This window comes from Terrapene carolina, unplaced genomic scaffold, assembly GCF_002925995.2.
Source record: "Terrapene carolina triunguis isolate 2854851 unplaced genomic scaffold, T_m_triunguis-2.0 Scaffold85, whole genome shotgun sequence".
In the NCBI taxonomy this organism is placed as follows: domain Eukaryota; kingdom Metazoa; phylum Chordata; order Testudines; family Emydidae; genus Terrapene; species Terrapene triunguis.
In genome coordinates, this window is record NW_020664436.1 from 33716383 (window position 1) to 33733211 (window position 16829).

Here is a 16829-nt window from a genome sequence, read left to right on the forward strand (position 1 = left end):
CACCCCCACCCCCCCCACACACAAATTTTGTTTGCATCAGAATGGTGTAAATCTAGTCTCTCTTCTTGAATAAATGGTTTAAGTATTCCATGGCTAGAGTATCCAAAAGATGGCCAACTCTAATAACTGCTTCTGTGCCAATAACTTAACCATTTGTCTCCCATTCATTGGATTTTCAGAAGACAATCCTGGCTTGAACAAGCCAAGAAAACTTCCCAACTTCTCACCTTATTAATTTTGACTGTCTGAATTTCTTGATGGATTCTAAATCTGCTTGTATGTTTTGCGTTTGTGAGGTCTTCACTTTTCTTTTTATTTTGTTTGATAGTTTTGCGTTTGGGAACACAATAATATTTAAATGAACAAGTAAAGTGTTCCATATATTCATGGCTAAATAGTAAACATGAATAGTCCAAAGTTTTGTCCAGAATAACGCAAACAACCTTCTAAGACTTCTAGTATGTTACTTTTTTTTTTAGAAAGCAGTGATTTTTCTTTTTATCCTTTTCTCTTTAGTTCAGAAGCAGAATTAAACTTTTTTCCCCATGGCTGAAAGTCAACTTTTCCATCTTTTTAACTAGCATATAGAGGATCTAATGTATATACCTGCATGTTTCCCTTGTGACCTATTCTGGTTATGGTACAAATGTGTATTATGTTAGTGTTTAAATTAAGATGCCTCAATCTAATGAATCAAGGTTCAGAAATGTTTGTTTTCCTCCCTCAATAGGTGGAAGCAATATGAAGCATATGTACAGGCTCTGGAGGGCAAATACACAGATCTTAATTGTAAGTTAGTCCACTTTCAAAGTCATAAATGTTACACAAATCTGTTTTAAGTACAGTGTCTCAAGTGACTTATATGTCTTGTTAAAAAATTTCAGTAGGGAATAATAATCTGGACAGAAGGGGTTACCTGGCTGGTGCACTGGCCAGGATGTTTTAGTATAGGCCACGAGACCTGCATCTTCTAGAGCAGATCCATCTCTCTTCCCGCCCCCCCGTACGTTCAATCAGTTGTCTTCCATTGACGATCTTCCAGTGGCTTCTTCATCTATCAGTAAATGGTCTATTTTTGTTTGGGCACTTTAAAATTAGAAGGTGTGTCCAGACTAGGGGAAAAAAAATACATGCCCCTTTTGAGACAGACTTTGGCAATCTGGGCCATTCAGACCCATCATATTATCCTGTGAAAGAGAGGCTGTTTTACAAAACCATTATAGGATGAGAAGTGAAGGGATTTTTGGTTAGGGGAAGAGATCTAAAATGAATCGCCAGTTAAGTCTTGTATAGGTCATGTATCTTAATTTACCCCTTTTGAATATTCACTTCTTTAACTGTAGCTCTTATCCTTTTGAAAGAGAAGAGGCGAGACTTCCACTCACCCTAAGATTGGACGAATGGGTGTGTTTTGGGGTAGCTGAGTCCTAGTTATCTGTCACTAATTGGACTGGCAGCTAAAATAATTGATTTACCACCTTTTCTTTTCTCCCCGCTTTCAAATCTTGAGACTTTTGTACCACTACTCTTCAAGGTGGCTTTGCTCCCTCAACCTGTCTTTATCATGCTTGCTTTGAGAGAGACTGACATCTAATTGGTTTCATGCTCGTTGTGGTTTTGTACATGCAACAAACTGAAATGAGTGTATACCATGGGTTTTCCTCTGTGCTGGGACCACTCTAGCCCTGTAGAAATGCATTAAATGGACTAGATATGTAACTTTCACTCTAATGCTCCTGCCATCTTCAGGTGCAGGAGCAGTAGTACCAGCACTAATAGTCAGGGACTAAAACTAGTACAGATTTTGTACAAACAATAGTTTATTTTTTTAAATCATCCCCAAAGCTAGTTTTAAGTTTTTCCTTGGTGTGCATTAAAAGAGAGCTCAAGTAGTCTAAAATAACATTACTAAATAGCAGTTCTAGCATCTTAGCATTTGTCAACTAAAATGACATGAGCAAAACAAAAAAGTTATATCTGGTGTCTGATGGTGCTTCCATTAAAGCCAGACATTGGCAAAAGTTCTGTTACAATGTCAGTAGAAACAAAAATTGAGTCCCTAACTTACATTTCCAACATATCTAATATAAATGTTTTAACATGGTGTGTTTGGTTGGAATGAAACTTTTAAATGTGATTGGATTGCCATCTCTGAAGTTTTGTAATGTCAAAATGTGACTGTGGGGTTTTGACATTCCAGTTTGAGGATTGTCTAAAAACAATGCTGCTTAGAAATTGAGCACAGTTGCTGAGAATGCACACTCCTCACTTGTACTGGTCTCTTTCTGAAGACCTTTCCCTCCCTTAATACCAGTGCAGCTCCTTGGGTGGTAGCAGCAGAGTTGGAGTGCTAGTGAAGAAGAGGCTCAGGCAGTGGCTGGTTTACACTAGCGCTCTTGCAGTTGCTATTACTGGTATTTAACATGATAGAAAGTTTTCAAAAAAGGACTAGTAGAAACTGCCTAACAGAGACTGTCACAAATATAAAATGGACTTTAGAGTAATTCCAGTATCTAAACCTTGATGTTTTTGACTTAGTTTTTCTTTAATCTATTTTAAAGGCAACCAATTTATGCTTTCTAAAGTCTTCAGTCTTTGAACTAGTCTGTTGTAAACTAGGCTATTAAAGTTTATGCTTTCTGTATTTTATCATTAATATTAGCTAATGATGTAACTGGATTGAGGGAGTCTGAAGAGAAGCTGAAGCAACAACAGCAAGAGTCTGCCCGAAGAGAGAATATCCTGGTGATGAGGCTGGCAACGAAGGAACAGGAAATGCAAGAGTGTACTGTAAGTATTTAATTTTGATAAATGTCTTAATGTTACAGGAATGTGTCTTCAGCTGAGCATGTACTGCATTTTGTTCGTATCTTGTGGGGAAAAATAGGATCAGAATCTGAAGAGTAATGATGGAAGAATATACATTTTAACTTAAACTATAGCAAAGACATTCCTCTCCTGATGAGTGGCACTAATTCAAGTACTGTTACGTTCATAAACAATTCTGTACTTTTGCTGCTGCTAACCTGTTGCATTAGTCCATTTTCTTTAATATATAGTTTATCGAATATATAAATGTCAAATAACTTCTTCACTCTGGATATGGGAGCAGAACTCAGTGGCATTTTATCCTTAAGCGCCAAGAGTCAATGTCTACTGCTGGAGCTTCTGGTCTGACACAATTCATATTGGTGTTGGGTTGCTGGTTTTTGTTATCCTTCCCACGGATTCAGATGGGTAGACAATGCAGTAATTTTAGGAAAGGAGGCTTTGATTTTTTTCTGATCAGAATTCTTTTGAAATTTAGCAGTTTAATTTTTCTTTTCCCTCAGAGTTAAACTTCTGTTGTTCCTCTCTTTATATTTAATGATTTCTTTCTTTTTACTCCTCTTTCTCCCCCCCACCCCCTTACTTTTCCGATTCTTTTTTTTTCTATCTTTAATTTGGCCTCTGGGGATTCCTCTTTCCTTGTTTGGGATTCTCTTGGAATTCTGTATTTTCTCCTTTTACATGTTTCTTCCATATCACTTCTACTTTTCTTATCTAGTCAAGTATTTGTTTCTTCAATGAGCAACTCATGAGAGAGATGTAAAATGCTTCCTAATCCTAGGGGTTAAGTGTGCCATCCATCCACAGTGCACTCCTAGGATCTGCTTGCAGGGGGAACAAAGACCTAAGCTCTGCTGAGAACAGTTTCACAACCCCCTTCCCTTTCTCCAACCTTCCTTCCTCCTCCTCTTCGGGATCACAGAGGTGCCAGAAGTAGTAGTGTGCAACGGATTATCAGGTTTACACCACTGATGCAGAGCCACCATTGAAACATTGTCGCAGTTCTCTACTCATGCTGTGAACGTTAAGAAATGAGGAGAGGGTTTTTTAATTTTTTTTTCCTTTTCCCCCATACTCTTATTTACAAATTAATGACTTCAATTTTATTTTTCTTGTAAAGAACGTTATTTTCGGCTCAGATTTTTGAAATACGTACAGGAATAATTTTATCTTGTTAGATAGTCCAATTAAACTTTCTGAAATGAGTCTGTAGAACATAGATCAATTGTTGAATTCAAGTGTGTGTGTATATGACATACCACTGAGCTTGAAATACTTAGTTATCCAGTAGCTGTAGATATGAGATTACACATTTTGACAATCATGTAAATCCTTGTAATGATGCATCCTTACCTTGAGTACTGCTCCTTTGTGTCAGGGTGCAGTGTTGCCAGGGGTCCTCGTCTTTGGCTGTGGGTTATCATTTTCTTGGCCCTGAGATGGCCTTGCTCTTCTTCTTTGGCCTGGCTGTCCTGCCAGCTTACACAAAAGTTCACTCCCCTTCTGGGGTAAGAAAAGGTCCAACTAAAAGTCCCAAACAAATGCTCAGATTTATGGTTCTTCTGCTTTCTCAGGCTCTACCAAAGTACTCTGCTTCTTGGCCCCTTCTCCTGGCCCCTGTGGAGCTTCTTGGTTTTCATGTCTTGGTTCTGCCCCAGGATTCCCCTACTGCCTCCCTTCCCCAGGGACTTCGGCAGCTTCACTTAAGGCCCATGAGGAGTAGGGAGATCTCTCTCACGGCTCAGCCACCAGTCTACTCTGCTTCCTGTGGGTCTCTTAGCCCCTCTTCCCCTTCTGGAACACTGGCCCCAAAACAGTGTCCCTGGATGCCTGGCCCCTTCCAGGAGCTCACCATAGGAGTTAGCTCTACAGTAGAGCTCCGCTCTCTAACCACGGCCAGCCCCAAGCTACTGGGCTTCCCATGGAGGAGTATCCCATCTCCTCTACAGCATCTCTCCCTGTACTGCATTCTCAGCTGTATTTAAGAAGTCCTTCCTGATTCTCTGCAGCTGGGTCACTGATTAAATTGCCATATCACCATCAGCTGGGGTTAGCTGGTAGGTCAGGACAGGGCTGAGCCTGGTTTGCCTTAAAGAGACAGCCAGCCTGTGACAATCCTGTGAGGTTTTCTTGGAATGTCATTAAGTTGTTTGCAGATAGGACACGTACACCTAAAGAAGATTCTCTTACAGAAATTTTTTTCATATTTTTAAGATGGAAATTTATTTTAACTTCAGGGTGTCAAAAAATACAAATTGCAGCTTGATTTTTGTCCCTTTAAAAAAACCCATTTACATGTTGGAACATGTCCTTTATGAATCTCCTCTTTCCGGGATGGTTAAAAGGATGGACTATCAGCCTCTAAGTGAAGATACAGAAAAGATACAATGTAAGATAGATATAGATATAGATATAGATATAGATATAGATATAGATATAGATATAGATATAGATATAGATATATACCTTTTGAGTATGTGGGCTTTTTAAAAAAAAGAAAAGGAAAATTGGAGAGGCTAGGTTTTTTTTAACTCTTTCAGAATTGATTTTGCAATGCAGTCTTTGAGGAAGCTTGGTATATGTTTTAAGTGGTGGTGGTAGAAACCTGTTTTTGTAACATTGGAAGTGAAGTATTTTCATAAACAAAGTACAGTACTGGCAGCATTATATATGAGAGGGGAGCAAACCTAAGTGAAAAATGCGTTGAACATTGGGGGTTTTGTAAACAAACAAAATAAGTTAATGAGGTCTCACTGTTTAGTGGAAAGATGAAGCCCATTTCTTGAAACATTCTATGTGAAATAATATACTGTGTGGATTAGGTAATTTGGTAAAAATACAAAATGACACCACAGGGCATTCCCTAACTTTTGGCTGATTAACTTTGCAACTATAATGTTCTTTTAGTGTAGTTCTCTATGTAATATGTTTATATAGAGGGGAATATGTAATAAACATGTTCTTGGAAAGAATCTTTGAAAAAAGGCTTTGTAATAAATTGGTTGACAAGTTGAAGTTTGTTTGAAAGACCTCCTGTAAACAATTAAAATAAAATTTGGTATTCTAGTTGAAGTCCAAGTGAAACAGTGGATATCTTAGTTACATAATTAAAATAAAATCTAATCAGTCAGAATTTAAACTGGTTTCAGGGACTAAACCTGCCCCTGGGTCTTCACTGCTGTTTTCAATGGTAGTGGTCTTTCAGTCAGATATTTTTGTTTTGTTTTGTTTTTTGTTCCCTGTTGCTATGTGAAAGACTCACTCAAATAGCATAAACTGACTATACAAAGAGAACAGTCAAGCTAACTGGACATGCAGTTCTGTCAAATGCACAAAATAAAAAAAACAGAAAAATATTTGTTTATCATCTATACAAAGCGGCCTCAATCCTGCAGGCAGATCCTTGTGCCTGGTGCAGAGTTTCCTTCACTTCAGTGAAACTTTACTTAGGTACAAGGATTTGCCCGTTCACACCTACCTGCAGTATTGGGGTGTGTAAGTGACCACGGCAGTTAAAAATCAAACAGAAGTGTAATTTTTAAAGTTGATGTTCTTTTCAGCCTGTGAAACTCTTAATTTACTTTATTGCTGTAATCAAGAAACATGAGAGAGGCTTAGGAAGCATATTAAACTGAATGTAGTATAAACAGATTCTGCCTGTGCTAAGGAGATCTAATTTTAACAAGTAGATGGATTTAGAATTCAAATCCTTCTGTTTAGCAGCCCTTTTAAAGTAAAATATATAAAGATGTGGTTTTTAAGTTGAAAGAATTCACACTTCCAAAAATGCATTTGAATGAATCATATTTAAATATGGTAACAGTGGTTCTATAAGTAGTTCATGTGCTAAAGGAAAATAGGTAAATTGAAAGTAAATACAAATCTAACCATTATTCTACAAGGATTTCATTACTGGATTGCAGATTCTGCAAGAGAACCTAAATCCAAACAAAAACCCTTGTTTTTTTTGTTGAAGTATAGCTTAAATTCATTTAAAACAAGATAACTAAGTTTCATACTCGGTAACAAAACACAGATTTTCAACCTTAGCGTTCTGATTTTATTTTTAAATAATAAGAATACTGCAAATAATACAAACCAGCATCAAAGGTGCATGTTTGTGGTCTTCAAAAACACATCCGGATTTCAGACAAACAATTTGGAAATAGTAAGAACCACTATTTATTTGTTGACATTAATGTCATCACTCTGATTTGGCCTACATTACAGCTATATGGAAACTATTCAATTTCTAATTTGACTCTGTGAAAACTCAGTGTGTTTTTGATACTCCTCCTACTTGTAGTCACCTTTCAAAAGAATGCAAACAGTACAAAAGTAGAGGATTATAGTAACCTAAATGCTATTCTTATTATGCAAACCTAAATTGAGGTGGTATGAAGAATTAATTAGATTTGGGAGAGAGGAGCAAAATTTGTAGCCTTCAAATTTAAAGTAAGTTGAGTTATTTTTTTTTCTATTCTGTGTTCATTTCCCTACTGATTATACTTTAGTTAATACTGCTATCTGCATGTGAATTTAACAGTTAAAATATGGAAGAAAAATGAGCTTCTTTTAACTCCATCAGCAGAACAATGTGGTTTCTTTTAACTCTGTCCATTCTGTAATCATTGAAGCTTTTTAAATTATAAATGAGTAACAGTTTTTCTCTTGTTTTATGCAGAATCAGATTCAGTACCTCAAGCAAGTCCAGCAGCCTAGTGTTGCCCAACTGAGATCAACAATGGTGGACCCAGCCATCAACTTGTTTTTCCTAAAAATGAAAGGTGAACTGGAACAGACTAAAGACAAACTGGAACAAGCCCAAAATGAACTGAGTGCCTGGAAATTTACGCCTGATAGGTAAACAAAACAAATACTCCCCAGTCAAGACTTCCCTGACAGTCTCACTGCGAGAATGCTATGGTGGGACAGCCAAGTACTCGTTTCCACACCAAGACTCAGACGTTTTGAGCCAAAAAGCCACATTCTTATACTGTCCAGCTTGTAATGCTTAATGTAAAACTTACCAGATGAACCTTGTGTTTCAGCTTTTTTCTCCCCCTTTGCTTCAGAGGCCTGATGGCGTCGGACTATTCTGAAGAAGTGGCCGCCTCTGAAAATTTTTTCCTTTCTAGAACATGTAGACACGTGCAAAGTGGTTCTATTTGAAGAAATAGAGGGAGAAACAGAAGTCTTAAGTCTGTGGCACACTGTGTCTACAGACAGTTTGGAGGAGAGAGAACCTAGAGATTTTAAATCATGAATTGAACATGTAAAATTCCAGTAAAATGTAAAAATGGAATATGCTTCGCTCTTAACCTTGAGCCTAGTGACTTAGAGACACTGTAAGTCAGTTTTGCCAATAAGACTGTGGACTTCCTGCTTGTTCACTGAACTGCTGGGTCAAAACTCAATGAGGTGAATTTTGCATTAAAGAGTTTATTTGCTAACCAGCTTTAAATAGCCATGAGAGAGTGCTATTTCATATCGCATCAGTGTTAGTGTACACTTTTTTGACTGACTGTTTAGCATTTGGGCTATATAGCATTTCACTGAGCCTTAAGTCAATATGATTTTAAATAATGGATTGTTCTCTGGATGGTTGATAATACTGTGGACTCAAAAATAGGACTGTATAAAATACAGGTACTATCTAATTGCAGGTTTTAAATTGTTTGAAGCAATATATTTGATCACAACTAGAGTGTATGATGAGGAAAACTAGTTGTGATAAGTATTTCACTGCATGTTTCCGTGCAGAAATTAGAATTTTTCAAACTGCTATTCTGAGAACTGATCTCAAATGCTCCATATATAAGGCACACATAATGGCAACTGTCTTCAGTGTTGGTGTGGGGTATTTTTTGTTTCATTGTATGCCTGTTTTTGTATTGCACTTCTATATAAAATGTGCCTTGAAAGAGTTGTTAATATAGAGCTTAAGGAACTTGACTGGTCATACTATTGTACTGTGAAACTTTTGGGGTAATGAACGAGAATGTTACCTTTTAAGATGTCTCGTTCTCTGAAAAAAGAGGGAAGACCATATTCTTAAAAAATAATAATAATTTAAATGCATGCATCCTTCTGGCTGGAATCAATCAAGGAGCTTTGCTACTCTATTGATGCCTTTTTGTAATGTTGTCCCAAGTTATTTACAAGAATAGTAATATGGGACAGCTCAGAGTGCATGTTTGAGATGTGTAAGTGTGCAGAGAAATGTGAAATTATGTGGACTGGTATAGTGCTCATGTATTTTTAGCCGATTAGTTTGTCATCAGAACATTAATGTTCTAGATATAAAGTCAATCGGGCACTATTTCATGACTCCGTCCAACACTGTGGAAAGTTCAGTGTAACCACATCATTTAAAAAACAAACAAACCTACCTAAAAACCCCAAATCCACCAGGTTCAGTTTTATAAAAGGTAATGTATTCTAAGGTGGGTAGACAATAACTGCTTATTGTTCAAAATGCCGTTTCCATTAAGATCACTTAAATTTTAATTCAACTCACTTAAAGTATCTTAAAGTGTTGTGTGCTTCAGATAATTAATGTGGGAGAGAAAGAGTAGTGTGCTTGTGTGTAGGCTTATTGTTACCTAAGCAATGGATTTACATCAAAAGAAAACCTTCAAAATTTTAACTTTTAAAAAAAAATTATACATCTATTGAACCTACTTTGCTGTGGCAGTATTATGTAAGGTTTTAGTGGTCTAGCATCAAAACAAAGGTAAGACTTGCATTAGTGAACAATTTTTGTGTTAATGTGTTACTAAATTTGAAATTACTATTTACTATAATATGCAGTCAAAAAAGGCAGCCATGCTGATTGCTTGGTTAACTTGGAGTTTATAAATCAGTTAATTTATTTAGATAAAGGATGCAAAACTGTCCTCTGGATCAAAATGTGTTGTGTGACACTGAGGTGACAGATGTTTCTTACCACTTTGTCTTAATTTCAAGCAGAAGTATTTAGAATTTTTTTTTTTTTGGCTAACTTTTATATAGTCTTGAGGGGGGAGGTTATGTTGTGTTTAAATGTAAGTGATAAAAGAGAACTGAACAATATTCCCTAATTCAAATTCTATGTAATCTGAGTCTAATCATGGTGCAAGTATATAAATACATATTAGATATGTGCAGGAAATAGAATGCAAGGAATCAACAATGTATTTCTAGTCTGTTTAATTATTTAGGGAACTTTTTTTATTTGTCATTGGGTTCATGATTTTATTTTCATTGGTAAAAGGATAATGAGTCAGACTGCTCAAGCTATAAAGGGTTTGTAGAAATTTTCATTTTATCGTTTCACTAGGAACTGTTTCCCATTATCGTCCCATCCTTGTGTATAACCACTCTTATTTCATGGCACCTCATCTCATGTTTGAAAGAGTTGATGTTCTCCTTCAAAATCTTAAATTGTTCTGAACGAACACAACACATGTCTGCTCTAATACCACTGCAAGCCCAAGTTTAGCATCAAGCCTGGGACTTCATTGTAGTAGATGCATACAACATTATCCTTGCTGACAGATGTTTAGAGGGGGAAAGAAGGGAGTGGTTTTATTAAGCCATTTAAATCACCATTTAAACATTCAGTACATAATATGCATTTTTGTTTAAATAAAATGTCAGCAGAAACTTCACTTACAGAAAGCTTACTGCTACGGATGTTTAGTCTTTTGAAATTTAACTGCTTCCATTTTTACAGGTTTTATAGTATGTGTTCTCACATAAATTTGTTAAACATACAGTTGCAAAACCTGGTTCTGTGACTTTAATCAGAGTTATTCTAAGATTTACTGCCTTTGTTATTCTTGCATGTATTACCTTTATTACATAATTCAACATGCAAGGTAGGTTTGTTCAAACTCAGTAGTACAAAATGTTTAGACAATCTTGAGGGGAAAAGTTAAATTGCATTATAGGTAACTGTGCAAATTCCTATACGGGTAATAAAAGCAAAAGGTTTGTTGTGGCAGGAACAGACATGGTGAAGAAATTGGCAGGCATTCTAGAATGGTGCAAAGCTTCTGAGGTTGTTAATGGTGCATACTAATACATGCAACAGTTGGCAATGGCTGTTATGAAGACATTACATGATTATAAACTTTTGAAATCTATAGTGGTAATAAATACAGAATAAAAGTTTACCAGTAGCAGGAACTTGGAACTGGCTAAATGATTGCCTATCTGCCTAAAAGCTTTTGCAATATCTGTCACATTGGTTAAGTCCAAAGTGGTCCTAGTTTACACAGAATAAATAAGCATCCCGTAGAAAATTTTTATCTTAAATTGTATTACTTGTATTGTATTAGGTCAGCACAACTCTAAGCTTCAAGGACTTGGCATTGGACATCACATCAAGATAAAGAACAGGTTGCCGTATTAAGCACATTTGCAGGCTTCCAGGACTTTACGCAGCCAGATTCCTTCTGGAGCAGCCCATCTGAAAGATGTGGGAGAGTCAGTTGGAAGACTTTAAATGGGACAGAGTTGGCAGAACTTTTAAAAATCTGAAGTGTTAAAAGCTTGAATGCTTAAGCAGTAGCTAATTGAGAGATGATTTGAAGTGACTTTTGGCTGGGCACCAGTTTTGCTGTGGTTGTGAAGCATACTAGCAATTTTTTTTTCTTTTTTAATATGCAAAATTTAATTCTGCCCTTGTGACTTTATTATACAGTCTCAAGCTGACCTCCTCAGGCTTGTTACCTAATACAAGTCCTGAAGTTCAATCACAAACCTCATTAATTCTGTTTTTCTAGGGCTTTCATTTCCTGTGGAAAAAGAGGACTGCTTCATTATATATGTTGCTGAACCTCAAGGAAGGCAAAATATTTGGTTACTTTCCTAGCTTTGGCAGACCAACAGTGTTAGAGGGCTTTAGCTATCAATTTTATTTTGTGATGAAATAAACATTATTGCCTATATATTAATTTGCATACTAGTTCCTATAATGCTCTACATTGCAGTTTTAACATGAAGATTTAAGATATGCATGTGTTCCTTATTTTGCAAAAAGCAGGATATCAAATCTGCTTTTTCCCTATGAAATACTTTTTGGTCTGATGTTTCCTGGCTTTTGATCACCAGACACTCTTAAAGGGACACTGTCAACTTTCAAATCTGGTTAAACTTAAAAAAAACAAAACAAAAAAAACAAAAAAAAAAACTGCTTATACTTGCTCCTGGATCCCCCTGCTGCCTTGTATTTTTCAGCTCCATTTTCTGTTATCTCCTCTCACACAGAGAGAGAGAGAGAGACAGACAGACAGACAGACACACACACACACACACACACACACACACACACACACACACACACAAAGGAGGAGCTGACTAGCTATTGGGGAAACAACAAAGCAATGTATATAGTGTTGTCAAAAGTACAAAATTTGAAAAATATAAATCTTTAATCATTCAGGTACATTAAGAAGTTTTCATGCTGATCAAAAAAAAATAATTAAATTCAATATTCTCCAAACCTGACAGTTTAAAAAAAAAAAAAAAGCTGAATAGCTAGTAAAATATTTTTAGTACATAAAGTGAAGGAGCACTTTTAATGTTTGTAACTCACTGTCTGATTACCAGGCACATACTTAACCTTTTTTTTTTCTTCCTTTGAGAATGGACAAATGCCAAATTGTGTCTTGATAGTCCAGATGTCAGTAATCAAAAACATTGTGGCCATTCATATTTACAGTAATAGAATTTGCCTTTCGCTTTTACGGAACAGCAACAGAAGATCAACAGACATTGGAACAGCACGTGGTAACTATAGGGAGACTTTCTGCTATGACAATTACCTTGAGGCACAATGTTCCTTAAATTGTGACATGCAGAAATCGCATCTCCTATCTCTGTTATAATTGTAATTGAGGAAGATTACAGAAGGTTTTATCTTCATTTTGTGATAGATGGCTCTTTCCTTTGCAGCCAAACAGGCAAAAAGTTAATGGCGAAGTGTCGAATGCTTATCCAGGAGAATCAAGAGCTTGGAAGGCAGCTGTCCCAAGGACGCATTGCACAGCTTGAGGCAGAGCTGGCTTTACAGAAGAAATATAGTGAGGAACTAAAAAGCAGTCAGGATGGTAAGGGCTTTTTTAAGAAAATGGAAATTGCCTTGCATTTGCACTGGCTTAATTATTTAATCTACTGGTCGTGTGGATATTGTAAATTATCCCGTTACTGAGCACGAGACACTTCTTTTTTTTTTTTTTTTTTCTTTTCTTTCCCAGAATCAAAGGGACAATGTCAGGTTAAACATAACTTAAAAATTCTTATCTGTGGTGCTGGTTGCCTTAGATTATTAAAAAAAAAAAAATTAAGGCTAACTTTGCCGCTTACGCTGGGGTGAGAGTCACTTTAAGGTGGAGAATGAAACTATTTCGCTTTTTGGGTCTGAACACAATATTTTGCACTCTTTGGACTGTTAAATCTAAAACTCTTTTTATTTCATGCAAATATTGATGGGATGTTTTATAGTCTCACTTCATTTGCTAAAAACAGCCTTTTAACAATACCTAAAATCAATAGAAATGTTCACAGGAATCTTTTTACATTTCAGTGACTATTTTTTTACACAAATGTTCTGCAATAGTCACAATCCAAATATTGCAGCATTTATTAGTGCCTCTGAACCTGCAAGTGAAACTATCTGTGAACTGACTTCTTTCCCCATAGCTGAAATGGAAGAAAAAATCCTAGCCTACCTACAAAATTTCCAGCCTTAACGGTTCAGAGTTTGTAACATAGGTCAGGAAACTTCTTTTAAACTTATTGTCCTGAGCGTGACCCTTAGACTTTTTTTATAAAATATTTAAAAAAAAAAAGTTTGGGAATTAAGTCTGACACTGTCCCTGAATCCAGTTGCAAAAAAGGAAAGCTAGATGTTCAACAGGACTATGCAGATTTTATTTGACTTTATAACCTGTAGCTGGTTAATGGCTTGTGACATGATGCACTTGTGTTTGAAGATAGGATTATCTGTTTCCTTTGTGAGGAAGCTCATTGTAGAATGGTAGAATGTTTAGAAGAATTAGGAAAAACAGTTCTTACAATTGTGGCATCAATTTGCAATATGTTACTGGAATGAAGACTACTTTTTTCGGTTCCCCAGATTAATGTGTTAAATCACCCAAGTGACTTTTTTTCCTTCTAAATTTATCAAGTTGGTAATTGAATCAAAGGAAGCGAATGTTCTTTCAAAAATTGCCTCTGCAGATATCTACTCTTGAATATGATGCAGTATTACAAGCTTCAGAATGATTTAAAAGCAACCATTGGGGGTTTGAGCACACCTTCCCTACAGAGGCAAATGTTTTTAAGTGAGATTATAAAAGGCCTGAGATCTTAACCAGCCCACAATTCTGTTCTCTTCCACCCATGACCATTCATTTTCTCTTTTTTTTAAGTTTTCTTTATAGCTGCAAATAGTATGAGTTAGAGTTCTGAAAAGTCCACCTTTTTGAGATACTTTGTTTATAAAACATCAAAATAAAATAATATAGACTGCATGTTTTGCTTTGTCATCTTCGAGTTAATGTGCAGTTTAATGTAAAAAGTGACCAAAAATTGCACTGTGGGGTTCCATATTTCTCTTATTGACCTGGTCAGACTTGCTCAATTTGCCAGTACAATTTTTTTCTTTCCCTGACTCCCAGTATTGCAACCCCAATCCAGGCTATGAGAGGCAAGCTGTTTTCTCTTTTGTTATACATCCATCCTAAAAATTCTACAGTTGGAACTTGGTTAACAATTCTGTTAATGATGCGCAAATCAGACTGGAATCCATTTCTCTCCTGTTGTACTTGTTATGCAGGGCTGAAAGGAGGAAAAGTAATTAAAGCACTTATTGTTAGTAAACTAATGATTCTGAATACCTACAAGTAGCCCATATGTTGCATCAGAATGTGCTTTGTCCCTTTTTTTTATGATTGCTGCTAACCTATTGTGTACCTGGAAGTGAAGTTCACTTGCAGTATATTTCCTACTAATACTTTGAGTTCAGCTATTTCCCAGCACCTACTTCTACACCCTCCCTTTGTCCAAGAATGGATTTCTCCACACACACCCCCACCCTCACCCAATAGCTGTTTTTGAAAAAATATGTAGATGGCAGTTTGGAATTTAGGTTTTTCTCCATATAAAACATTGCAACATCACACATTTTGCAGATGCAACAGCTGAAAATACAGACCTCTAGGAACTTGAGCATACAAACCTTTAGTAATAACTCTTATCTACTCAGGGTTCTTTTATGTACTGTTTTAGGGTCCAGATGTGTGAGCTATTAAGTGTGTGCTCCAAATGTGTTTTCTCTATATAGAATTGAATGACTTCATCATCCAGCTTGATGAGGAGGTAGAGGGTATGCAGAGTACCATTCTAGTTCTCCAGCAGCAGTTGAAGGAGACTCGCCAGCAATTGGCTCAGTTCCAGCAGCAGCAGTCCCAGGCCTCAGCCCCAGGTACCAGCAGGACTCCATCTTCTGAGCCTACAGACCAGGGAGAGGCCATGGGTAAAGACTGCAGCCGTCTGGCTAATGGACCGAGCAACGGCAGCTCTTCCCATCAGAGGACGTCTGGGTCTGGATTTTATAGGGAGGGTAGTGGCACAGAAGATGACTTCCCAGCGTCTCCAGGGAATGGTAATAAGCTCTCCAACCACTCTGAAGATAGAACTGTCAGAGGCGGTTGTAGCTACATAAACCAACTAAGTACTGGGTATGAAAGTGTAGACTCTCCCACTGGCAGTGAAAACTCACTCACTCACCACTCAAATGACACAGACTCCAATCATGATCCTCAAGAAGAGAAAACAGTGAGCATGAAAGGTAACAGAACTGTGGGTTCTCGTCATGTTCAGAATGGTTTGGACTCCAATGTAAATGTCCAGGGTTCAGTTTTGTAACATTTTTTTTCTGCAACACTTTTATACAGTGTCATTTAAATTGGGAGAGGATACTGTCCAGAAACCGTTTAAATTAGTGCATACTTGTCACAGTTTTGCCTTTTTGTGGGTTTTTTTGCTTCAATACCTCTGCCACTTTGGAAATTTTAACAGTTAATTACGTTGAATGTTGCTAAAAGGACATTTGTGTAGGCTCAAGTTATTTTTATATGAGTTAATGTGAAGTTGAAAATGGAAATTATTTCCACAAAGTATAACATAAATGATGTCTGTACAAATCTGTGTATATCTAGAACCTGTGCTGTGTAAGGGCATTCTTACTCATATTGTTATATTTACACCACATTCAAAATTTGTCATACTAGCTGTGGGTTTATGACTGCCAAGCTTGCCCAGTACAGTAGTTTTATCACTAAAAGATGGACTTGTTGAAGGAGTCCTGTAGTAGATCCAGTGTTAATTACAGTTTTTTCCACCATACATCTGTGCATTTCTCCTTAGGTGACCGAATGTTTAAGAAGTTTGTGTGCATAGTTACTCAGTTTTAAGAACTGTTGTATCCTGTTTATGCATATTGCTCTGTGACTCCAATATTATCTTACCTGTACTGACCAAACCTAAATAAAGACTTTTAATAATGTAATTTATTTTAGTCTGCATTGGTTTCATATGATGTATTTGTATACAATGCATTTTTATTGTACATGTTTTCTGTTGGATTATTTGCCCACTACCAATCCTACATAGTAAAAAATCATGCTGAAGACTCAAGTTTGAGACCTGTGGCATTTTGTTTTTAATAAATAAAAATAAGTTCTTGTAGTTTAACTTCAGGTTGGCTTGGTGGCTGGGGTGTGTGTGTGCTTATCTTGTAAATTCATTTTGTTGTCACCAAATGAAGAAATGATAATACCATGTGTGAAGAATTGATATTGCAGACTTCATGGTGTCGTATCTGATTCTTAGCGAGGTATAAATGTTTTGTGCGTAAATTCACAAGGAATTAAACTATAAAAGATGAAGAAATTAAGTTATTCCTGGTTTTGTTATAATTAACTTAACCTTAATCTTGAGTTAAAGCA

The 16829-nt window shown here is 36.5% G+C and overlaps 1 protein-coding gene across 4 annotated transcripts in view; it reads left to right on the top strand.

The window, feature by feature from the left end:
- The window catches only part of WTAP (WT1 associated protein), a 40219-nt gene extending 23701 nt beyond the window's left edge, over positions 1 to 16518 (top strand). For 3 of the 4 annotated variants that reach the window (XM_024195821.3, XM_024195820.3, XM_024195819.3), the window contains exons 4-8: positions 731 to 789; positions 2663 to 2790; positions 7514 to 7692; positions 12772 to 12926; positions 15164 to 16518. In XM_024195821.3, the coding sequence (XP_024051589.2) occupies positions 731 to 789; positions 2663 to 2790; positions 7514 to 7692; positions 12772 to 12926; positions 15164 to 15747 (1105 nt within the window). In that variant the 3' untranslated portion in view covers positions 15748 to 16518. Of the gene's footprint in view, positions 1 to 730; positions 790 to 2662; positions 2791 to 7513; positions 7693 to 7904; positions 9899 to 12771; positions 12927 to 15163 lie in introns of those variants that run through there. The other variant, XM_029911013.1, reaches the window with a different exon arrangement.
- The last annotated feature ends 311 nt before the right edge of the window (positions 16519 to 16829 follow it).